The sequence below is a fragment of the Micromys minutus genome (assembly GCF_963924665.1).
Source record: "Micromys minutus genome assembly, chromosome: 23".
NCBI lineage: Eukaryota > Metazoa > Chordata > Mammalia > Rodentia > Muridae > Micromys > Micromys minutus.
The window spans coordinates 13,174,896-13,200,711 of record NC_137958.1 but is presented as its reverse complement, the minus strand read 5'-3'; the positions used below and the strand labels follow the sequence as shown (position 1 = coordinate 13,200,711).

The following is a 25,816-nucleotide window of genomic DNA, read 5'->3' as shown; positions in this document are numbered from 1 at the left end:
CCCAGACCCCCATAATAGAAGAGACCTAGGAAGTTATCCCTACTCTCTTGAATCCTTATTTTCTTTCTTTATTTCTTCCTTGACCACATTATCATTGAGTAGAACATTGTTCAGCTTCCATGTGTATGTGGGCTTTTTGTTAATTTTGTTGTTATTAAAGACCATCCTTAGTCCATCGTTATCTGATAGGATGTGTAGGATTATTTCGACCTTCTTGTATCTGCTGAGACCTGTTTTTTGACTGACTATATAGTCATGGTACATGGAGAATGTACCATGAGGTGCTGAGAAAAAAGGTATATTATTTTGTTTTAGGATAAAATGTTCTGTAGATGTCTGTTAATTCTGATTGGTTCATAACCTCTGCTAGTTTTGCTGTGTTCAGTTTCTGCTTTCACGATCTGTCCACTGATGAGAGTGGGGTGTTAAAGTCTCTCCCTATTATTGTGTGAGGTACGTATGTGCTTTGAGCTTTAGTAAGGTTTCTTTTATGAATGTAGGTGCCCTTGTATTTGGAGCATAGATATTCAGAATTGAGAGTTCTTGGTGATTTTCCTTTGATGAATAAGAGTCCTTCCTTATTTTTTTGATAACTTCTGGTTGAAAGAGGATTTTATTCAGTATTATAATGGCTACTCCAGCTTGTTTCTTGGGACCATTTATTAAGAAAAAATATTTCCAGCCTTTTACTTTGAGGTAGTATCTCTCTTTGTCACTGAGGTGTGTTTCCTGTGTGCAGCAAAATGCTGGGTCCTCTTTATGTATCCAGTCTGTTAGTCTGTGTCTTTTTATATGGAGAATTAAGTTCATTGATCTTGAGAGATATTAGGAACCAATGATTGTTGTTTCATGCTATTTTTGTTGTTAGAAGTTGAATTATATTGTGTGGCTATCTTCTTTTGGGTTAGTTGAAAGATTAGAGTGTAGTTTCCCTCCATGTTTTGGAGTTTTCCATCTATTATCCTTTGTAGGGCGAATTTATGGAAAGATATTGTGTAAATTTGGTTTTGTCATGGAATATCTTAGTTTCTCCATCTATGTTAATTGAGAGTTTTACTGGATATAGTAGTTTGGGCTGACATTTGTGCTCTCTTAGGGTCTGTATGACATCTGCCCAGGATCTTCTAGCTTTCATAGTCTCTGTTGAATAGTATGGGATAATTCTGATAGGTCTGACTTTGTTACTTGACCTTTTTACCTTACTGCTTTTAGTATTCTTTCTTTGTATTGTATATTTGGTGTTTTGAATATTATGTGTCAGGAAAAATTTCTTTTCTGGTTCAATTTATTTGGTGTTCTGTAGGCTTCTTGTATGTTTATAAGCATCTCTTTCTTTAGGTTAGAGAAATTTTCTTCTATAATTTTGTTGAAGATATTTACTGGCACCTTAAGTTGAGAATCTTCACTCTCTTCTATAGCTACCATCCTTAGGTTTGATCTTCTCATTGTGTCCTGGATTTCCTGGATGTTTTGGGTTGCTAGCTTTTTAGGTTTTGCATTGTCTTTGACTGTTGTGTCAATGTTTTCTATGGTATCTTCTGCACCTGAGATTCTCTCTTCTCTCTCTTGTATTCTGTTGGTGATGTCTGTGTCTATGACTCCTGATTTTCTATCTCCAGGGTTGTCTCCCATTGTGATTTCTTTATCATTTGTATTTTCATTTTTAGATCCTGGATAGTTTTGTTCAATTTCTTCACCTATTGTTCGTGTTTTTCTATAATTCTCTAAGGGATTTTTGTGTTCCCTCTTTAAGGGTTTGTACCCTTTTACCAGTATTGACCTATATTTTTTAAGGGAATTATTTATGTCCTTCTCAAAATCTTCAAACATCCTCATGAGTTGTGATTTTAAATCGGAATCTTGCTTTTCCTTTGTTTTGGGGTATCCAGGGCTTGCTGTATTGGGAGAACTGGGTTTTGATGATTCCACGTGGCCTCAGTTTCTGTTGCTTAGGTTCTTGCTATTGCCTCTCACCGTCTGCTTATCTCTGGTGTTACCTAGTGTTGCTGGTTTTGACAGTGGCTTGACCCTCCTATAAGCCTGTGTGTTAGCACTACTGGGAGAATAGCTTTTTCTCCGAGGATCTGGGTACAGAGAGCTGTGGCACAGGGTCAGCTCTGGGTGCAGGCAGAAACTGGAAGGGAATGACTCTCTTCCTCAGTTTAAAATGTACTGTTAGCTTACCTGTGATTCTGCCAGGCTCCTCCCAAGGACCTAGCAATGGCTTAGTCATCATCTGCCACCATTACCTGCCAGTGACAGGTGCTACCCCAGTTCCATCTCTCCCTCCTCCCCTCCCCTCCCCATTTTCCTTCCCTTCTACTTTCTCCCTCTCCACCCCCTCTGTTTCTACATGTTCCTGGCCAGTCTCTCCCTCCTTCTTTCTGGCCTTCTCTATCCTCCTCCTTTGTCTGTACCTCTTCTCCAGACACTCACTTCCTTCCCTTCTTCCAAATAAACCCTCTTTTTATCAGGTCTGTCCCATGGTGTGATTTCTCAGGGGGATACTTTGGCATGGGCCTGCCAGGTACCTCCCCACCTGCTGAATTATATTTCATAACAGTAAGGTGAAGACATTTTATAACAGAGAGAAGCAAGATTCAAGCTCTTGGGTGGAGTTCCGTGGCATTCAAGGTCCCCCTGTTATCCCACTCACACTGAGCTACTTCAGAGAGCACCTCTTTCTTAAAAACAGTATTAAGTTGCTCCCCCCATAACAACAATCATATACATCCATTCAAATATATTTCCAGTGCATACATTGTGAAGAATGGACCAAGCCGACTGAACTGGTTTAGGAACATGTGCAACACAGCAAAATTGTTTTCTCAAGTGAACTTTTAAGGAAAATCCTGTTTACTGTCTTGAGTCTATGTATAATTGGGCATGTACATGATTAAAAACAAATGCATTATGGGAAAGGACATATGCAGAACAAAAAAGATTATGTAACTTATCCATCACTCAAAATAGAAAACCTACAGTAACGCATGGGCCTCTGACTTTCACAGTCCCCTTCTTAACTTTGTGGAGAGAGCCTGGCTCATTCTGGCTGATCAACAATTTTTGAATACCGAGTTGACACACCCTGGATGTCTTCTTACCTAATGCAATTTCTCAAGTTCAACACCGTCAATTGCTTCAAAACTGAAAGTGACTTGAGGCTGCTGTCTGTCAGCCCCTTGCAGTCCACCATGTAAATGTGCTTGATACCCGGGTAATTCCTGTCTATTGACTTGAAGCACGCGTCAGTAATCCTCTTGTTTCCTGTTGGAGGAAATGCAAGCACTATATTTCAACGTCCAGGGAATGAAATTTAAATATAAGGATGAGTTGAGTTTCTAGTGTCACAGACCTTCAAACCGAATCTTTTTGAGGTCACAGGAGGAAAGAGCTTTGAAAGCCCAGTCAGAGATGTGTGGTGAGCCAATTAAAACCACTGATGAGATGCGGGGACATTTCTCAACCAGGACCTTCAGAAGAGGAAAGAAAGGAGAGAGGATTACAGGAGGAAGCAGACGGTGAGGGACAGTGTCATCTCCCTGCAATATCTTCAGAAACAAGCACGAGAAGTATTACATTTTCCCAACTTAAAAGCAAATAGGACTTTTCGTATTTGATAAAATAGGTATGCCCATGTTTCAAGAATGTAGAGAAATGAAAATTAAATCGTGTTTCGAGAGCATGGGCAAACATGAGGAAATGGATTGCTAAGGAAGTCAGTCGGCAGCTTGACATAGAGCAGAGCTGGGTCTGGGTCTTAGTTGGGAGAATTACCATTGTGCTCTGGTTTTATCATCATGAAGCATTTAAGCAAGCAAATGTATTTTAAAGATGCATGTGTGTGTGTATGTGTAAATATTTAAATGATTTCCTTAGCTATTAATCAATTCACAGAAAAAGTCAATTCCCATTTTTCAATAGCTCAGGCTATTAGAATGTGTGCTTATACTAATGAAGGGAAAGGCTCTTTTTTGATACCTACTTTTACACAGTTGTCCGTCAGAGTTGGCATGTCATTGATGGTCAGGTGCATGATTCCTGTGCAGCTGCTTGCAATGTTCCTGAAGCCTTGGACTGAGATCTGAGTCACAGAGGAGAAAGTCATGGGAAAGGTAATTAGCAGGTCTCTCATGATCACCAGATCACAGATGTGTGAAATTTTCCCATGTTTTAAAATTAAAACCATGGACTAAAAGTGCTTGCTGTCAAGCTAAACGGCTCAGGTTGAAAACCCAGAGCTCACACGACAGAACTAGAACTGATCCCAGCATTTAATACAGAAGCAACTACAGTTCAGTCTTTTGTACACAGCTGTCATATTCTGAACTCAGCAAGACCCACGCGGCTCATCTATTACATGTGCACATGCATGTGCGCGCACACATGAACATCAAATAAATGAATGCAGTTTTAAATAAATAAAATTAAATTAAAACCATAAAATAGGACTGACATGACAGAATTCAGTCCTGATTGTTTCTGCCATTAATTTATGTCCTAATGAAGTAAAACTCACAAAATATAGACATCAACCATTTAAATAACTATTCAATGTTTTATAATCACCACCTGCATCTAGTTCCAAAACACCTTCATAAGCCAAATAAGGTACCTGATTGCCCCAAGTCCCTTGGTCTTTGGCACCACTAACCTGTTTTCTGCCACTTTGGGCCAACTTGTGTGCAGTATTTAATATAAATACAATAACACCTTTGTACCTAGCTGCTTGTTTCACTTAACATTTTGTTAATCCACTGTATTAGTCGGGTTCTTTAGAGTAACAGAAGTGATGGAATGAATATATATATATATATGTGTGTGTGTGTGTGTGTGTGTGTGTGTGTGTGTGTGTGTATGTGTATGTGTATACACACATATATACATATACATAATGAATTCATGTTTATGAATATACATATATATATATATATATATATATATATATATATATATATATATATATATATATAAAATCCCATAATTAGAATGGCTTACAGGCTGTGGTCCAGCTAATCCAAACAATGGCTGTCTACCAACTACCAAGAGTCCAGTAGTTGTTCAGTCCACAAGGCTGGATGTCTCAGGATGGTCTTCAGTGTACACTGGGATCTTAAAGGAGTGAGTTCTAATGCCAGTGGAGGAATGGATTTGCCAGAGAGAGCAACTTTCCTTCTTCCATGTCCTTTACCCGGGCTGCCAGCAGAAGGTGTGGTCTAAATTAAAGGTGGTTCTTCCCATCTCAAAATGTCCGCATTCAAGATAAATCTTCCCACCTTGAAAGATCCAGATCTAGGATGGGTCTTCCCACTTCAAATAATTTAATTAAAAAAATTCCCTCACAGCCTCTTGGGTTTTTATTAACTCAGATGTAGTCAAGTTGACACATAAACTAGCCACTTCTTACACCCAACCTGAGGTACATGTAGGTACTCAGTTGCTTTCTGTGGCTTTGTTCCTCTTCATTATGTCCTGACTTTCAGACATGCTATACTTTATTTGCATGTTTGTATGCTGATTACACATTTGCCTTGTTTCTATCTTCCCACAGTTTGAGTGCTACCACTTGGAACATACTTCAGTCTGGTATGAGCATCGGTTTTTAACTCTCTGGAGGGTGTACAGGACAGCAGGCTTGCCAGGTGGTACGGTACGTCTGAGATTAACTTTTAAAGGAAAGACAAAACTGTTTGGTTGCTGTTTTTACAGTAACATGCACTTTACGTTCTCCTCTACTTTCTACAATTCTATTAGGAAGGTTCCAGTTTCTCTATATCTTTGCAAATGTGCACTTTCCATCTTTCCAAATTTCCAAAGTTTCCAGGTACAGAGTGGAGAGATGGGTCAGTGGTGGAAACCATTGGCAGCGCTGGCAGAGGGCCTGGGTTCCATTCCCAGCGCCCACATGGTAGCTCACAACTGTCTGCAAACCCAATGCCAGGGAATCCAGTGCCCTGTTCTGTCCTCCAAAGACACCAGGCCAACACATGGCACATAGACCTACATGGAGGCAGACGCTTATGCATAAATAAAACATAAATATAAATAGATTTTAGAGACAGCTGAGGAGGCCTGAAGGGACACACATGTGTGCACATCCTTCATTGGTCAGCAGCGCTGTGTGCCATCTCCCATGCTAAGAAACCACTTCTGTCTTTTCTGGGGAAGTAAGCATTCATGCCTTGCCTTCTTTTAAATTGGGCTGTCCTTTTGTTCTTATTGAATTATTAAACAAACAAATAATTCTGGATCCTAGACTCAATACATATATGAAGTTATTTTTCCGTGTCTGTCAGTTGTCTTTACATTAAAAAAGAATCCTTTTATGCATGAAAAAAATTTAGTTTTGATGAAATCCAATTCATCTGTTTTTTCTCATTATTCAGATTTTGGTGTCCTATCTCAGAATTCATTACCAAATCCAAAACCAAGCAGATCCCCTGAGTATCCTTTCATGTTTCATTGAGTTAGTTCCTGTATTTAAGGCCATTTTGGGATTGGTAAGAAGTAGGGGCCCATCATTTCTGGTGTGTAGACAGTTACAATAGCTCCAGTGGATAAAGGGACCATTCCTTCCTCCATCAAATGGTTCTGGAACCCCTGTTGAAACTCAGCTCACCAAGGTTGGGAGAAATGGCTCTGCAGTTACTCTGCATTTTGGCATGTTACCTCTTGTAAGGCTCTGGAAACTTGGCCCCTTGGCTGGCTCCACCAGCCAAGACACCATCCAGACACCATGACTGGACATCACCACCTTAACACAGGCCAGTATAGATTAGGGAGCTCGGTACATGCTGTCAACCATCAATTGGCCATAAATAGATGGACTTTGGGGTCCTCAGTTGTATTGGCCAATATCTATTTTTATGGTAATACATAGCTTCGCAGCATGGTTTTCTTTTCAACTGTTATAAAATCTTTATTATTGGAAGCAACAATAGTGGAAAGTGTTCAAAATAATGACTCTATAATAAATTACCTTAAGATACTTAGTTCTTTAGGATGGGGAACACTTGGAGTTCAGCTTTATTGATGAGAAACTGAGGACATTAGGAGAGACAGATGCCTGTGACATGCATTTCAACAGTAGGATGGCACAGAAATGGGAGTCACATCTACAGTAGACTTCTGAGACCTTCAGACATCTCACACAGATGACTCCCAGGGCTCTGTCCTCAGAGCCTCACCTACTGGCAGAGGACCAGCCAACAGCTACAGAACTGAAAGCCACATCCTATAAACAAAAGCTCATTTCAAGCATCACTTTTTCAGGAAGAGCCTGGGCCCTTAACTAGACCAGGTTCCTCTTATGTGTACAAAACATCATGTAATATCCTAAACTCATTTATGATTAGCTATTGTCTTAGTCAGGATTTCTACTCCTTCACAAAACATCATGACCAAAAAGCAAGTTGGGGAGGAAAGGGTTTATTCAGCTTACACTTTCACATTGCTGTTCATCACCAAAGGAAGTCAGGACTGGAACTCAAGCAGGTCAGGAAGCAGGAGCTGATGCAGAGGCCATGGAGGGATGTTACTTACTGGCTTGCTTACCCTGGCTTGCTCAGCCTGCTTTCTTATAGAACCCAGGTCTACCAGCCCAGGGATGGCACCACCCACAATGGGCTGGGCCCTCCCCCCTTGATGACTAGTTGAGAAAATACCTTACAGCTGGATCTCATGGAGGCATTTCCTCAACTGAGGCTCCTTTCTCTGTGATTAATTCCAGCTTGTGTCAAGTTGACACAAAACCAGCCAGTAAAGCTATTGAACTAATTCTGCTTGGTTTCTTGCATACCACCACCCATGGCATCAGGTAAATAGATAATCAACAAGTACTTTTATATGATCCGACATGCAATATTTGAATCAATTCAGCATGTCTTCTTTGATACATGCTCCTAATGAGCAAATTTTGACAATGTTGAGTCCAGGGGCTGAATACAGAATTGCTGCTAAGGCTGAGACTTTGGGTGAAGGTATATTGGGATAATCTAAATAGTTTCTCTCACAGAAAGCCAAGGATAGCCTTACTTTATAGCTGTTGATTTTGACCTTTTGATCCTGTTACACCCGTATCCTGGGTGCTAGGGTGACATCCAGTTTATACACTGCACATGCCTTTTAATCCATGCACTCAGGAGGCAGAGGCAGGTAGATCTCTTTGAGTTCAAGGCCAGTCTGGTCCACATAGTGAGTTCTAGAGAAGCCAGGGGCTGTGCATATAAAGTGATCCAGTTTTGTTTATTTGTGCTTTGGTTTTTTTGTTTTGTTTTTAAAACAAAGAATTCAGATTGCTGGATTCTAAGAGCTGGCTAGTCTGAAAAGTATAAACCAAAGCTGGGAAGCTAAAATTCCAGGAAGATAGATATTGTGATTTTTTGAATAAAAAAATCAAGAAAGTTCTCCATGTTGTAGTCTTCAGACAGAATTCCATTTGCTGGGGCAAAGCCCTGTCTTTTTCTTGAGGCTCACCTACATCATGAAAGGCTAACCCACGTGTAAAGCAAAGCAGACTAAATGCTAGGGAAGGGTTCTGTCTTTCCGATGCCTTCTTGGGTGGTGGGAGTGATGGCCTGGGCACGAATCAGCTTAGCAGACAAAAAGGGAGGGAGAGCCATGAGAAAGGAGAAGACATGTACTGTTGTGGATTCCTGAGGAATTTTTCATGACTTCTTCCAGGAAAAAAAAAAAAAGCCCAGGGAGATGAATGAACGTGTAAACACATGTAAGGAAGATGGATTCAGGGTCTGGGGTCAGCGAGGCTGGCCTCCTTGGCCCCACCTCATACAGCAGAGGCTATAGAAATGCTTGGCACACTCATTGCTCGGCCGGGGCCATCAGTTATGGTTTGGCCCCTTATTGTTCTTCTGGACACAAGGACTAGAGGTGACTGAACCTTGAAATTCCCCACAGTGTGTTCCTCACAGGCAAACAGAAAAGAGGCGTGGTGGCGGGTGATGGTGTGGAGAGATGAATTCCTTATCCTTTCCCTCAGCCGTCTCTAGCTCTGAGCGGTGGCTGGATGAATCAAGCCAGAGGAGCAAGTGAATGAAAGTTCTTCGGACAGTTGTCAATGCCTGGTCCAGAGCCCACTTCTTCCGTTACCCACACAGGCGACAACTGCTGTTTTGAACAGTTCTGACTCCACTCCCTCTGTCTCGGATCCTGGCCCTGTTATCTCAAGAAATGGCTTCTACGGAGCAAACAAACAACCTTCCTTCCTCTTGTCTTGAAAACACATGCGGGACAAGATTTCCTGAAAAGGGAGGGAAGGTGACTTATCCAGCAGCCCAGCTGGGAGAGTCCTGGCACTCCAGCCAAAAGCTTGGAGCTTCTGACACTGGGATTGGTCTCTGGAGAACAGGGAGGAACCCCTGGGTCTGGGGAGAAGGTCTCAGCTTCGTCCTGGCACCAGGGACTTAGTTCCCCACCAAGTTTATACTACGCTAGCCAAAAAGATGTTTGGCTAATGTTTTATGGCTCAAATATTTCTGCCAGAATATTTTGGGCCAAGCAATTACTAGTTGCTTTCTCTTTGCTGAAATAATGGAGTATAAGTCTGAAAGTGGAATCTTTTTCCTTAAAATAAGGAGAGACTAGGCCCCATTTTACCTTCTTCAAATCTGAATGAAGATCTGATCGATGCTTCCTCGTGAGGTGGCACGGCCATCCTCTGCTGCACAGGAAGTTGGGGGAATGGCCTCACCAGTGTGTTCCAAGCTCGTGTCCCAACAGACAATCACAGCTGGAGATTCTCCCCAGCTGCTGATGGAGCGGACTGCATACATGACATGATGGAGCAGACTGCATACATGACAAGACAGTGCTGTGTGTGGAGAAAGAGTAGCCTGTGACCCATGTGTGCGGAGGAGGAAGGAGTCCCACAGAGAAGATCCCATCTTTTCCCCACTCCGAGATGGAGAAGGGTAAAGGCAGCGTTGGCTGTACTGTTGATGACTAAAGTCCATTGTCCACTCTGTTTCTGTAACTGCATCTCTGGATCAGTCTGCTCCGTAACAAAAAGACGACAAATGTGAAGGGACAGACCCTCTGGGACAGGCGTTTCCACCCTGAGTAGCTGTGTTCCGAGCCATGTTCCTCTCCTTCTCGAAGCACTTTGGTCAATGACTGGTAAGTAAAGCAGTGACTTTGGTCAGATCCTGCACAGCCTCTTGGTGACCTCGGAGGAGCACTGCTTAGCTAGAACAAATACTGGAGAAGAAAGCAGAGACTCCCCCCCAAACACTGTGGAACATTTTGCTTTTCTGAGTTGAGCTAAGACCACAGCTCTCACTGTGGTGCTCGCCCAGACATCTACAATCCCTTCTGAGAAACACAGACAGGCTCTTAGTCACAAACGTGTCCTGTACAACACAACTCAAACCTGATACAGAGTGTGGCCCAGCAAAAGGGTTTCAATAGAGCAAGTGCGCGCTGAATAAATTGTTTATCCGATGTAAATTATGAGGAGCGTGTCACCATGACTAGTTAGAAGATTGCCATATTTATCAAAACATTTGAATAATAAACTATTTTTTAATAGCTTTACTTTTCCAGTGTGAGTGAGAACTAGAACACGGTGGGGGGAGGCCTGCAGATGCCAGGAGGGTAAGCATGCTTGCCAGTTCTGCATTTGCTGCCTAGTGACTCAGAGCTGTGATCAGTCGGAAAGAGGCTGGCCCATCTGAAACTTGTGCCATTGTTGTTGAGCACACAGTTTCTCGTTCTTCTCCTCATCTAGTGGTTAAGTTAACCACAGCCCCTGCCGTGCACAAGGCTATTGAAGACAAAGAGAAATCATGGTGAGGACACTCTAACAGTAGTACACATGGAGAGGCCTTGGACCATGAGGGGATGGGACAAAGGAAGATCAGCCCGGCTTTCTAGAGAAGGTTCTGATTGGAGAGCATCTCCACTTCAGGCTCATCGTGGATGGAGACAGCAGTATGAAGGAGTTTAGTCTGTAGGCCATCTTGGAATGCTGTTGACTGGGGAATTATTGCAGAAATGCTGATCAGGTAATGGATAAAGGGAAAGAAACGCTGAGAATCACTAGCCTCCCAACTGGCACTTTTCTGTGTATAGGACAGATTTGTACTTTAGAACTCCTAATCTACACATATTTTCCAGTTTGGAATTTTGACAGAACTGAGGACATGTCTGCGAAGGCTGTGAGGTGAACCTGGAATTAAAGGGGAACTCTCTAAACCCCATTACCTCCTGCTTTAAAAAAAAAACCACCTCACTCACTGATTAGTCATTTATGGGATATTTGAGCAAGACTTGGGGGAAATCAACCTTACAGATATCTGCAGAAATGGCCTTCTAGGCAGGAAAGAAAAGCCAGTGCAAATCCCAGAGGCTCAGAGTTCATGTGGCCAGCACAGTGTGGTTGGGGCAGAATTAGGAAGATGGAGAGCCGGAGAGATGATGTCAGAGAGGCAACTGGAGGACAAAGCAATTTCACAGGGCCTTCGGATCCTTCCAAGGCTCTGCTTCACCGAGTTGGTAAGAAGCCTTGCCAGCTATTCAAGTAGAGGAAGGATACTGGCCTGAGACTTTAAAAGACACTGTGTTGGGAACAGCCATGTAGGAGGCAGGGGTGAAAGTAGGAAGACCAGCTTGGAGGAGCCATACTGCAACACAGGGAAGAAAGGTGACAGGCCCCTGCAAACATGGTGGAGTCAGTCAGAGGCTGGGTAGATTCTGTATGGTTAGTCAACTGGACTTTATAGCAGTCACAAGGAGAAGGGTAAGGATGACATCTTAGTTTGGCAGGTCTGCAGTAATAAAATAGTACAAACAGCACAGGTTAAACTATTCTAGAGGCTGGAGTTTGAACCAAAGTATTGGCAGGTTCAGTCCCTCTGAAGCCATGCAAGAGGGATCCATTCCAGTCCTTTCTCTTGGCCTACTGGTGGCAGTTCTTTTCATCCCCCTGGTGTTCTTCCTGTCTGTGTGTTCATGTGTCCATACACACCTTTTCCTTACTTATAAGGATGCCGGCCATACTAGATCAGGGCCTGTCCCTAAAGACTTCATTCTAATTATGTTTACAATGATGCTACTCCCAGATAAGGTGTTTTCTGGGGTGCATGTGGTTGGGGCTTCAAGATAAGCATTTGCTGGTCACCTAATTCTGGAATAAGTGACACCTTGTACATTGTAGCCTAACTAGTTAGAGAGAGCTGTCACTGACTCAGATAAGGGAGGCTAGGGCACAGTGAAGTATTACTTTTAGAGCAGAAATATTTCCTTAGGATGGAAAAATCCAAGTCTTCACTCTTACCTTAGCTCTTGACATTTAAGAGGGTAAGGCAGGATTATCATGGGTTCAAGGACTGCTTGAGCTACAGAGTAAGCCTCTGACTCAAAAGCAAATTAAGTAAATAGTTTGTCAGTATAAAAACTGGGAGAAAACTGGCTCAGATATTATTTCATATACAATAGCTTTGTAGATACAAGACTATAAATCGTATGTGGATAGAGAACAGGCATATGTGTGTAATATGAAGTTATGGATGAGGTCAGCAAGACCACAGGCAAGGCCTGAAGAGGAATGGGGAGCCAGAGCTAAGCCCTGCGACCCTCAGTGACTGTGGTGTCAGAGGAAAGAAAGTGCCTTAGTTGGAAACTATTTTACAGCATGGCATTGCTTCTGAACGTTAAGGTGAACATGGACAGAACCACACCCTAAGAATACATGGATGCCTGGAGATGTGAGACGCAGTTAAGATGCTGAGGACCCAGATGTCAGGAGGTTGCCTGGAGGGAGGCTGGCAGCAGGATGAAGGGCATAAGTCAAACGAGAGAGCCATGTACAGACAGATGAAGAAGGTCGCCAGGAACTGAGAAATGGGCTTAAGTCAGCTCTTGATATCTGAGTTCCAAAGTAAGCAAAAGAAAGGAAAATAAATCCAATATGAAATAAAAATAGAAATCCTTGGTTATGTTTCTTCCCTTGGGTATCCTTTTTTTTTTTTTTTTCATTGCACAAAGCTACAGAGAAAACATCAATTTAAAATTCCTCTTCCTGGTTCCTTTTAATGAGGGTTAGTCACAAATAGAAACCCCGTATTGACTCCTGACAGCTCGATCAGAGACCCTGAGGTGGCATGAATTACAAGAAGCCTTCTTCTGGCTATGGGAGAAGCAAATGTCTGAAATGTTTACTGTCAAGTTCTACTTAAGAAAGAAACCCACTCTTCTCCCTGCCGCTCATAAGACACTTTAATGGTAGAGGTACTGTGAGCACAGAGAGTAACTAGGAGACCCCGGTGCTTTAGCTTCACTGCAGAAACCACATCTCTGGCTCTTCTGGGGGGAAAAATGTCCCTGGGATTGGCCCAATCCATCCAGCACATTAACAGCATCAACTAAAGCTAAGCATAAGTATACCTGATTAGCCAATCTTTGACTGCTATTTATACACTCAAGAGAAGCGTGTTGCAATATGCTTAAAAACATAGAAGTGGCTATTCACAGTGACTCATATACTTTTCTGCCAGCATGTTAGGTTTTGGAAAAACTTGGCCCACACACTTGCAGGCCCAGGCGTATGTTCATACACATGTGCACGTAACGTTGAAGGGCACAAGAATATACACATGCTCTTGCACACACCCATGCACATGTGCACACAAATGCATGCACATATTCACACGCATGTGCAACGAGCACAGCCATTAGAGACGTTCCCCTGTTCATCCAGTCCAAGTCGCGGCACCAGCAAAGCAGATTCAGTTCAGCTTCTTGAGTACTAAGGATCGCTTTGTGGTCTGTGGCGTCACGGTTCCTCCTCTCCCATCTGTGACCAAACACCTAACAAGACACAACTTAGCAGAGAAGAGTTCCTTTGGGCTTATAGTCTGAGGACAGCTAGTCCGTCCCGGTGGGGAAGGTGGGTGTCAGGCCGCTCAGTGGTACCAGAGTATGTGGCAGCTGCTAGCGCACACTTCAGTGGAAGCAAATCTGGGACATAAGCAGACCGGGATATAGACACATCAAGACCCACCCCACCTCAAACTCAGAGACCCACTTCCTCCGGCAAGGTTTTCTCTCCCAAAGATTCCACAACCTTCCAAATCTGTGGCTACCAGCAGTCACAAATATGCTCAAAGCAAGTTGAAGAAGGTGAGTATGTGCAGAACCACATACAACCTCTCTCTTCAGCCTTGGGGATATCTTTGTTAAATAGGTTTTTTTTTTTCTTTTATCAAAAGAAAACCCTGGGCTGGAGAGATGGCTCAGCGGTTAAGAGCACTGACTGCTCTTCCCGAGGTCCTGAATTCAATTCCCAGCAACCACATGGTGGCTCACAATTATCTGTAATGAGATCCGATGCCCTCTTCTGGTGTGTCTGAATATACAGTGTATTCATACATGAAATAAATAAATAAACCTTAAAAATAGAAAACCCTGTATTCAGGCTCAAAATACAATGAATTTTGTAACTGCTTTGATAATGCCACCTTAAAACAGTGTCATTCAACAAATACTTAAGTGCCTATGGTGGCACTGTATAGCATTGGCCTGTGCTGGCACTATATAGCACTGGCCTATGCTGGCACTGTATAGCATCTGTGAATGAAGATTCCTGAAGAGAAGCTATGTCTGCAGAGACTAACTGATGGGAACTTGAGTGACATGGAAAGGTTGGGGTGTTGAAGGTCCAGAGCCCAGTTACAATCTCTCTTGGGCTGTCTTAGCCCCGTAAAGAACCATTCTTTGCCAACCACTGCGTCAGACCGAACATCCTGATGAAGAAATAAAAACTTTATCGATGTATTAATAAAATCCTATCCTCCACAATCAACAGGCCATCAGATAGCATCTGAAGCTTGGGGCTGAGAATTCTCCATTGTGCCTTAACTACGGACTATGGTTCCCACCAGGGCACTTGAGAAGCAGCTTGAGGTGACCCTTCTTCTTCTACTGTAGTAGAACACTGATTTATAAATGATCTCTTTGTCCCTTTGACGTAAGAGCTATGTTGGGGGGGGTGTTAAACACATTTAGCCTTACAAATGGTAAAGAATATGCAAATTAAGACTACAAAGTGCCTTGTTTAATGCCAAACTGACAAAAATTGGGGTACATTTATGACAATAATAAGTACATGTTGATGATGGAATACTCTCTCGTTAGAATTTCATTGCTGTCAGGAGACACTATGACCAAAGGCATCTCCTACAAAGGAAAACATTTCATTGGACCTTGCTTACAGTTTAGAGGTTCAGTCCTTTATCATCATGGTGGGAAGCATGGCATCGTCCAGGCAGACATGGTGCTGGAAAAGGAGCTGAGATTCTACATCTTGGTCTGCAGACAGCAGAAGGGGACTGTGTTCCACACTGGGCATAGCTGGAGCAGACGAGACCCCAAAGCCCACCTCCACAGTGACACATTTCCTCTGGCAAGGTCACACCTACTCCAACAAGGCCACACCTTCTGATAGGACCACTCCCTAAGGCCACAGGAATTTATAGGGGTCATACCTATTCAAATCAGCACAAATATGGATGGCCATAAAATCCCCACGTTCTTTCACGGTTACATTTCTAGAAGTTTATGATACACACACAGATATGACCATAAGGGCTTCACCACAGGCTTTATGGCTGTTTGACAGGCTAATGATGACCGGTTAAGTGAACAAAGAAAAATGTTACAGAACACTAGGTAGCTACGAACATTACCACTGAATAGTTAATGACAGGAAAGCTGTGTGCTTTTTTTATAGGATAACACACAGAACAACACACATACACTTGTGTATATACACAAACACATTCATGCTCACACATACAAACAAACATAATCATGCACACACAGAAACACATTTGTTCCTGTATAAACTCATACATGTATGCATGCATGCACATGTGCGTGCGTGCACACACACACACACACACACACACACACACACACACACACACACCAAATCCTATAGGCAGTTATTTTCAGATACAGTAGAGTCTAAGTAAATAAGAATCTGTGTTCTACTGCCAAACATACTTGATCTGTCATTGAAAATTGAACCGGTGTTTAACATTGTAGGGTTTTCACACACACAAAGTCTAGATTTAAAGATAAGTAAGCACAATCAAAGGCTAGAGTGCCTCACATTGTGCAGTGGGGCACTCCCTATGGTAGCAGTGACTTGGAGCTGAGTCAGCTTTCTCCGTTTGAGATGGGGTATATTTGCATCCCTGGCTTTTGTTTGGTAATGTCCTTATGTGTGTGTGTTTATACAGACAGTGATCTCATCTAACCCATTGCCTGTGCGGCCTCTCTGAATAAGAATAAGACCCTTGGGTTGGAGAGAAAGCTCAGTTAGAAAGTCTTGCAAGTGTGCTGACCCAAGTTCAATCATAGAACCAAGATTTTAAAGAAGAGAAAAGAATCCCAGGGGTGCTAGGCTGCTTCACTTGTAATCCCTTATCACTGGGAGTCAGGGAGAGAGGATGCCTGAGGCTTGCTGGGCAGCCAGCCTAGCTAGTCTAGTCACAAGGAACCAGCCTACAAATTGAATGCCAGGCCAGTAAATCTCAAAAAAACAAAGCAGACAGCCGTTGAAGAATGATACTCTTTCATTCTTAATGATACTCAACACAAGCACAACAGGTTGACCTCTACTTCCACATTCACACACATGTGTACATGCACACACACACACACATGAACATATCCACACATGCACACATAGCAACTAAGAACTAGGATGTAAGACCCACTGTGGGAGGCTTTTTTAGGAGTCAGGATGAGCTACGAAAAAAGTGCTAAAATACTTACTGTCAGGGAGTTTGGCTGAAGGAACTTTTTGAGCACACAAAGTTATCTCTATTTAGAAATGTTTTTCTCTGTGAGAGGAGGGTCTGTGTTTCCTACGGTCTCATGTGAGGTAGTGTTTCATCCTCCACAGAAACTGGGAGGTGAGACACTAGCCTCTTTGATGTGAATATGTCAAAGGGACAGCTCCCAGGTCTGGGAGGAAGACATTCCTAGGCTGTAAAACCATTAACAAAGCTTTTTAAAACAGCTGTTCTCAAAGGAGGCCGAGAAAGAATGTACAATTCCTGCAGTTCCAGGTTTTCTTAATAAGCACTCTAAGAGAAGAACCATCAGATGGTCAAGAAGCCATCAGAAATTCAGCCAAGCTGAGGAAAACAAGGGCGCTTGTATCTTAAGTCCTGGTCAGCACTAATGCACTCCTGCAGGTCAGGTTCGAGAAAGTACCATTCTGTACGCTCAACCGTAGCCAAGTCCTCTTCCCCCTCCTCATACCTAGAACACTAGGAAACCGTGTTCAGATAGCAGTGCATCTGGATAAGAATTCTATGTCTCATGGTCTCCACCTCCAGGTGCTTATCACGTGACCTACACCATAGGCTTCTATGCAAGATTGGCCAGTTCATTCCACCCCCTGGGACCTTGGCAAATGGGCACAAAACCCTTCCAAGATACCCACTGTATGAAGAGCAATGCCTCATCTGACACAAAAACAACTCAATCACTGGCAAGCACAGCCAGCTACTTGTGGTTAGACATTCATTGTAGCCAGTTCTCACCTGGGTTGTATTATAAAAAACATAGCACCCCAGGACATCGATATCTAGACATATGCAGAGACATGGGGAAAAATCAGCTATAGGAAAGATAACCTAAATCTGTGGAAACTGTGGATGGCAGAAGGAACTTTGGAAAAGGTGGCCAGTGCATCTGAAAGCCATGCCCTTTATGAGGCTGCCTGTCCAACTCCCCCAGTCCCTATCCCTTCATCTCCAAACATTTTCCCACCCTATCTCACATCTTTGTGGTATTTAGCACTTGCATGTGATGCAGTGTTAAACATTTACAGTCCTTGTTGTGGGACTTCTTTTTCTCACATTTGCTGCATGCAGCATTCTACCCAGAGAAAAGCCCATGGGGGACCTAACTGCCTTGTCAGGAATCCCGTGAACCCCACCCCATTTGTTTGTATCTTAGTGGCTCTATAAAGCTTTGGAGATTTGGACTCTGCCCTCAGACTGTTCTCAGAAGTGGTCCGCTTCATCATCCAATGAGCTCTGCCTGTTTGTTGATGTGACGCGCCTGTGGACAGAAGCCAGGCGCCTATAGTAGCGATCCTGGAGAAAATTAAAGCAGCTGTGGCCATGTAATTTAAAACCTCCACAGAGCGTTCTGTGCTCCGTACACAGCCTTAGTGCAACGTGAGGGCTGGATGCAGCTGGCTCTCGGGAGGACGTCCTCGCCCGCTGCAGGACAGAGAAGACTGAGACCGGGAGGCAAACCTGGGTGCAGCCGGAAAGGTCCAGATAGATGAGCTTGTGGCATCCGTGTCCCAGGTTCAGGTACTGTAAGCCTTTGTCGGTGAACTTTCGGCAGTAAGCGAGACTGAGGTTCTGTAAGTTGTGGAAGTACCTGGAGAGATGAGGCAGAGACAGGAGGAAGGAAAGTCAAACACTTGAGCTTTTTCTCAAGGCTTTCTTGAGGCACCACGACAAAGAGAAGGAAGGCTGTGTTCATCCTGCGCCCGCTCTCCTTGCAGATGTTCGGCGGTTTAACAACTGCTGTCTCTCTCCCTGTTATGTGAAGTGTGTGGGGGGTGGGGGAGTCGGGTCAGAAATAGGGAAGGTGATACATGGATGCATTTCAAAGGGAAAGAAAGAATATCTGGCGAGGGTTTTACGAAACTTGATGGGATAAGACTTTTCTTGGCTGGGGGTAGGAGGAGCCTTGCATGTATATTATTTGAAAGTTTGTTGCTGAAACCCAAGTTAGAGTTTACTCTCTAGTTTTTAGCTCTTACCTTTGCCAAACTACTATGTGAGATGTTGAGACAGATAAACATTTCCTAAACATTTCATGGAAAGTAACTGTCCCATCATGGCGAGGAGTTGGGGTTGAAAGAAGACAAAAACCTTACGTGGCAGGCTCTTAAAATGGGTCTGATAAGAAAATGATTTAAAAAACAGAGATTTCAATGTGCATGGTTTTGTGAGTAATGGTTTCCTTATGATAATGAAAAGTAACGGTTCGGGCTGATATGCAGTCAGGACTTAAATATGGGTTAAGAATAGCGAGTGGCTAAGTGGGCAACACTTGAGAGAAATAAAAATTACACAGGAGGCTGTCGATCTCACTGGAGTTGAAACAGAAAAAATGCCATTACCACAATGACCAAAATGAGAGCGTCCAGAAGAAAGGGAGTCGGGGGAGGGGTGGGGTGAGGGGAGGCTAGGATGAATCTGTTCCACCACAGAAGAACTGGCATTTTGTGGGCAAGCTTCTAAGCCCTCCTCAGCATGGCATTCTTTAAAGATGTAAAGATGTGCTTGCTGCCTGCTCATACAGTAACTACCAATATACTTAGTTTGGAGTCTGCAACAGCTTAGCGGCCAACGAGTGCTCTACAAGTAGGGAGAAAACGCCTCTCTGCCTCTCATGAAGCTTACAAAGATAGTTTATTTTTGCAAAAAAAAATGAGAAGGAAGATATGCAAACATTGTCCATGGGTTAGATTTAGCCCTAAACCGGAAAATCAAGTCTATATGATTTAATGACTCTATTCCGTGGTGAATTACTAGTTGAGAACACGTTCCCCTCTGAGAATGGCTGTGTGCGTGAGATTCAACCAATGAGCCAAGGAAGCTTTTGGACCACAGTGGCAGAGGGCTGGACCTGGGAAGAGAGAACTCTCTAACATCCAAAGACACGCCCCTTTCCTCAGAGTCCCAGTGGACTGAAAAGCTGTCCAGCGCTCTCCCTCCTTCTCTCTCTCTCTCTCTCTCTCTCTCTCTCTCTCTCTCTCTCTCTCTCTCTCTCTCTCTCTCTCTCTCTGGAGCCAAGCTTGGGGTGTCAGTTTTAATAGCATCTCTTTAACTTAGAGATAGGGGGTGCGAGGCAAACAGTACATACCATGAAAAATACACAAGAATTGGGACTCTGGCCGAACTTAGAATCACAGCCTTGGTGTTTACTACAACTTCCCTGTCCTAGCCAGCGCAGACTGCTCTCCTGGCTGCTCGGGGAAGACAATCCTGTCTTTTGTTTAGGAGTTCCCCTTTGGACCCCTCCTTAGCAAACTCTGGAGTTTATGGCTTTTCTGGCCTTCAGTTTTCTCATGTGTCATGGGTTTGATCCCATCTTGCCTTTGAGAAATGTGAAAGATTAAACGGGCACTCAGATCTAATAGTATTTACAGGAGCGTGGCTTTCGGTCATTGAAAACGGCAGAGGCACGGCAGACTTTGGAGTTGATGCCTTGTTATTACTGCTACTAGCTCCAAAATAACAATAAACTACGCTCTTAATTTATGTGTATGTGCCTGCATGTCTGTGTGTGTGTGTGCCTGTCTGCCTGTTTGTGTGTGCAAGCATGCATGTCTGTTTGTGTATTCATTTGTACATAGCCCTGCAACACACACATGACAGGGGACAGCTTCAACTGCTATTCCTAAGATGATGTCCACCTTGGTTTTTTGTTTGTTTGTTTGTTTGTTTGTTTGTGCTTTTGAGACAGGGTCTCTTACTGCCAAGCCTGCTAGCCAGCTGGGCAGCAAGCCCAGGGAACCCGCCTCTCTCTGCCTCCCTAGGATTACAAAACCAGGGACCAAGACTGGCCTTTTTCTCTTTTACATAGTTTCTGGCAGATCAAACTCTGGTCCCAGGCTTGCAAAATAAGCATTTTATCAACTGAGCTATTATCCCAGGCCAACATTGTCATTGTTTTAATGGAATGTTTTTATTTAATGGAGTAGATCCTTACCGGGCAAGAGTTTGGAGGTCATCATGAGGTTTGTACTGTGACTGACCCTATCATTCGACCGGCTTAAATCTCTACGACCAGCGAATAAATCTCAAAAGTGAGAATTATAAATTAACTATTTTCATAATACAGATGCTTTTGCTACTCTATAAGATCTATAGATCCTTTTAGTATAATACTTTAAAAATATTTGTGTGTGTGTGTGTGTGTGTGTGTGTATCTGTCTGTCTGTCTGACTGTAATGGCCTCAACACTCAATTAGAGGTCAGAGGACAACTTTCAGGAGCTGGTTCTTTCTCCCCATCATGAGAGTCCCAGGGATTGAACTCGGGTGGCTTGGAAGGCAGGAATCTTTGCTCCCTGAGCCATCTCTTGTGTCCCCCTGTACTTCAGTTAGAGCTTAGCTGAAAACAGAGAGGGTTTTCCCCACCATCAAAACCCATAAACAGGAGCTGGGGAGACGGTAACGAGCAGTTGCTGTTCTTCCAGGGGACTGCAGCTCAGTTCCCAGCATCTGTGTCAAGTGGGGGGTCAGAGTCCTCTGAAGGCACCTGCACTCGAATGCTCCATTCATATTCAGACACACAGACACTCCCTCATAGACCCTGAGTTCTTCCCCTTCGGGGACAGGGGCCTGGCTGCCGACAAGAAGGTAATTAGACGGAAGGGCTCAGTGGATCCCAAGCTCAAAGTCTCTGGCTAGTGTCCCTTCAAAGGGAGAACTTGGGGGACCCATCCTGACTGCTAAAGAAATGCCTGGGAATCTCGGCAGCCTCGGGGCCCTTTCTAGTGGTTTCCAGTGTTACAGACAGAAGAACTCGGGAGGCTGAGAGGGGCAGGTCCACAGTGAAGTAGTTAGGCCAGTTGTGCAGCACTGCTGTGTAACTTCTTCAATACTGATGAAAGAAAGCTGAGTGGCGGTGGCGCATGCCTGAGATTCCAAGGCTTGGAAGGCAGAAGCAGGCAGGAATCCATGAGTTCAAGCCCAGCCTCCTCTATAGGGGGAGTTCCAGGATAGCCAGGATTATACACAGAAACCTTGTCTTGAGAGAGGGGGAGGGAGGGAGGGGGAGGGAAGGAGGGAGGGATGGGGAGAGGGAAAGGGAGGGAGGGAAGGAGGGAGGAAGGGAGAGGAAAGGAGGGAGGGGGAGGGAAGGAGGGAGAGAGACAGAGAGAGAGACAGACAGAGATACAGAGAGACAGAGAGAGAGAGGAGGGAGGGATAGAGAGAGGGAAAGGGAGGGAGAGAGAGACTAAACAAACAACAGAACAAAAAAAATAATAATGCTTCACCTTCCAAGCGAGACTGCGTTCACCACCTTCTCAGCATAGGGGCCCTGAAAATTTCATTTCTGCGTTGAAAAAGAATATTTATTATGTGTTTTATGTTTTTCTAATTATTTGATAACTATTTTTCATTGAGGGTATGGGTTTCTCTTTTTATTTATTTTTCTGCTACTAGTGTAATCTTTAAGAAACCACCAAATCTTAAAATCTTAAAAGCTTTAGTGTAATACTAAAGAAAACACAGAAATTATTTTTTGGCTCTTTCATTTGTTCGTTTGTTTGCTGTTTGTTTGTTTCTACTATAGAACTGAAGTTATTTTAGGTTGCATCTTTAACACCAGAGGGGGGCTGTTAGAAAGAGTATAATTCCATGTATTTAAATGGAAGTTTCTATTAAAACCACCAGGACAAGGCCTAGTCTAGGAAGGAGGGAATTTGTAGGTAGATTCTTGGAGTTTTGGACTCTTCGATTTCAAGAGGAAGTTTCAAGAAGCAGACCACTCTAATAAATTCAAATGAAAGACATGGTCTCCTAATGAGCATGAGGGTGAGGTTGTTCAGTAATCGGAACACCTCGCTGTAGCAGCTCCACAATGATGATCCCAGTAAGTAAGAAAGCTTAAAGCCAAATGAAGGATCAACTAATCTGTACAAAACCTGATCTTATTCGGGGCTGGAGAGATGGCTCAGCAGTTAAGAGCACTGACTGTTCTTCCAGAGGTCCTCAGTTCAATTCCCAGCAACCACAACCATCTTCAATGGGATCTGATGCCCTCTTCTGGTGTGTCTAAAGACAGCTACAGTTATACATTAAATAAATTAAATTATGCATTAAATAAATATAATAATTATAAAAAAAACTGATCACACACCACTCACTGCAGCACATAAGGGACCACTATAGAATAAGGATCAAGCAGTAACTCCACTTTTTGTGAGGCTGAGTTAGAAGCACTCGAGCCAACAGTTCAAGATCATCCTGAGTAATCATAAGAAAAGCTCATGCCCCCTCTAAAAAAAATTCTTAAGAGTTTTACTCCCAATAGTATGCTCAGAAGGTTTTGTGCAGTGTCGTGGTTTGCCACAGGATGAATGGATGCTTCTTCCCCCGGGATGCAGAGAAAGGAGCATCCTCTGGGGTGCCATGACTTAAGGAGGCAGATAACTAAGCAGGAAAAGAAGGGCTTCCCCACTGCAAGGAACACAAACATGAAAATGAAACCACCAGAGGTCAGCGCTTCTCTTGGGCAAGTAATGCAGGTCTGTTTAACTAGGTGAGGGAGGGAGCCAGGTCAGAGGCGGAACAGGCAGGATGCTTTGCACGGAAGGACGAGAGCACTGACAGCTGTGGGACAGAAGTAACTGCAAGATTGCATTCAGAAGACAGTGTGAGGCAGAGAGGCCCCCACCTGTGAGAAGGCTCAGCAGGAACCTGGTCTGCAAAGCTTGACAACCTGACTTGTATCACTTGGTGTGGGGAGAGACCTGAGTCCCTCAGGTTGCGCTTCCTTCCACAGGCACATGAGCACGTGTGGCAATGCGGCAGCACGTGTGGTGCATGAGACACGTGGTACAGGCAGTGCATGCTCTCACTCCCATCCTCTGCCCTCCCCCAAAATTAATAATGAGGAAGATCTATGGGCAGCTTTCATTTTTAACTTTAGAAAACCAAGTTACCAAAGAAGTGAGGGGGAAAAAAAGTCAAATAAAAACCAGCATCAATGTTGACAAACAGGGCAAGCATCTTTTTTTTTTTTTTTTTTTTTTTTTTTTGGAGTACTAACGACAACACAGAGGAGTGAGGAGCATCGGCAGCCAGAAGCTCTCTGGTCATTTACAGTTTCATGAAGACATGTACTTTTTATCATAGATTGGTTACCGTGTGTGTGTGTGTGTGTGTGTGTGTGTGTGTGTGTGGGTGTGTGTGATGGCTTGTATATACTAGGCCTACGGAGTGACACTGTTAGAAGGTGTGGCCCTGTTAGAGTACATGTGACCTTGCTGGTGTGGGTGTGGGCTTTAAGACCCTCATCCTAGCAGCCTCCAGATGAAGATGTAGAACTCTCAGCTCATCCTGCACCATGCCTGCCTGGTCACTGCCATGCCTGGATGATACTGGACTGAACCTCTGAACCTGAAAGCCAGCCCCAGTTAAATGTTGTCTTTATAAGAGTTGCCTTGGTCATGGTGCCTGCTCACAGCAGTAAAACCCTAACTAAGACACTGTGTCTTTTTTTTTTTTTTTTTTTTTTTTTTTTCATGCCACAAAAATCCTCAGCACCCAGCAGAATTTACTCTAAGTTCACTGAATGGGAAGAACTAAAAACTACAATTAAAATACATATTTGGAATTCAACTTTTCTATCTTTCCAACTAAATTATCTATGCATGTGTAAAATAAATATCCCTAAAACATTATTCAACTTGCAGCCACACCAGTACATTACCCTTCCTAAGGGGAAAAGGATCGTCTAAATATGGGGTCAGCAAAAAACGTTTTAAGTTTTAAAGCAGAGGAGGTATTTCATTGAGGTGGTTCACATTTGTAATTCCTATATATGGAAGGTTGAGACAGGAAAACAATCAGAGATTCAAGCCAGCCTGAGCTAAATAATGAGTTCTAAGCACCCTAGACTCTAGAGTTAGACCCACTGAGACAGACAGAGAGAGAGAGAGAGAGAGAGAGAGAGAGAGAGAATTTATAAAGTAATATGAATTACTTTCAAATCATCTGCTTTTAAATTCAGATTTAACATATAAATTTATTTTATAATATTTAAAAAATAAATTAGTATTTTTGACCTTCTTCTTCAATAGGCACAAAAAAAAAAAAACATTTTTAAAGTATTAGCTACTAGATTAGTCAGTGTCACATGCTTTTATTCCAACACTTGGGAGACAGACAGGTGGATCTGAGTTCAAGGCCAGCTGGAGTTGCGGGACAGCCTGGATGTCTTTGTCGATGTTTTATTGCTAGAGACACCATGACCACAGCAACTCTTATAAAGGACAACATTTAGTTGGGGCTGGCTTGGGTTTGGTTCGTTATCATCATGGTGGGAAGCATGTCAACGTGCAGGCAGACATGGGGCTGGATTGGCAAGCTGCAGGAAGAGACAGACACACTTCCTCACAAGGCCACCCCTCCTGATGGCTCCACTCCTTATGGGCCCCATAAGGGTCATTTTTATTTAAACTACCAACAAGGCTACTGGGAGGAGCACCAACTTGAAATACCAAAACTAAAATAGAAGCTAGCAACATACTACACATAAAACACGACTGTGTTCTAAGATACAGGGACTGATATAGTTATTCCACAAAAGCATAAACAAAGAAAAACAAAGGTAAGGGTATTAGCAGCAGGATTTTAAAGATTCAAGGTGAATATGGTAGTATGTGCCTATATTGACAGCATTCAGCAGGCTGAGGCAGGAGGATTGCAAGTTTGAGGGCAGCCTAGGTCTCAGTGAAGGCCTGTCTCAAAACAACAACACAGGGAGCTGGAGAGATGTCTCAGTGGTTGAGAGCACCAATTGCTCTTCCAGAGGTCCTAAGTTCAAATCCCAGCAACCACATGGTGGCTCACAACCATCTGTAATGAGATCTGATGGCCCTCTTCTGGCGTGTCTGAAGACAGTTGCATTATACTTATAATAAGTAAATAAATAAATCTTTAAAAAACATACAAATCACAAAAAAATATTAACCAGGAAAAAAATATTATTTTATGTGGAAAAAATGCTGAAATCTATGA

General features: G+C 43.3%; 1 protein-coding gene across 1 annotated transcript in view; it reads right to left on the bottom strand.

The window, feature by feature from the left end:
- The window catches only part of FBXL13 (F-box and leucine rich repeat protein 13), a gene marked incomplete at both ends in the record, with an annotated part of 170,544 nt that overhangs the window by 44,831 nt on the left and 99,897 nt on the right, over positions 1 to 25,816 (bottom strand). Inside the window, 4 exons of the mRNA XM_080936361.1 lie at positions 3,105 to 3,267; positions 3,356 to 3,473; positions 3,986 to 4,084; positions 18,297 to 18,426. Coding sequence (XP_080792487.1) covers positions 3,105 to 3,267; positions 3,356 to 3,473; positions 3,986 to 4,084; positions 18,297 to 18,426 — 510 coding nt within the window. The remainder of the gene's footprint in view (positions 1 to 3,104; positions 3,268 to 3,355; positions 3,474 to 3,985; positions 4,085 to 18,296; positions 18,427 to 25,816) is intronic.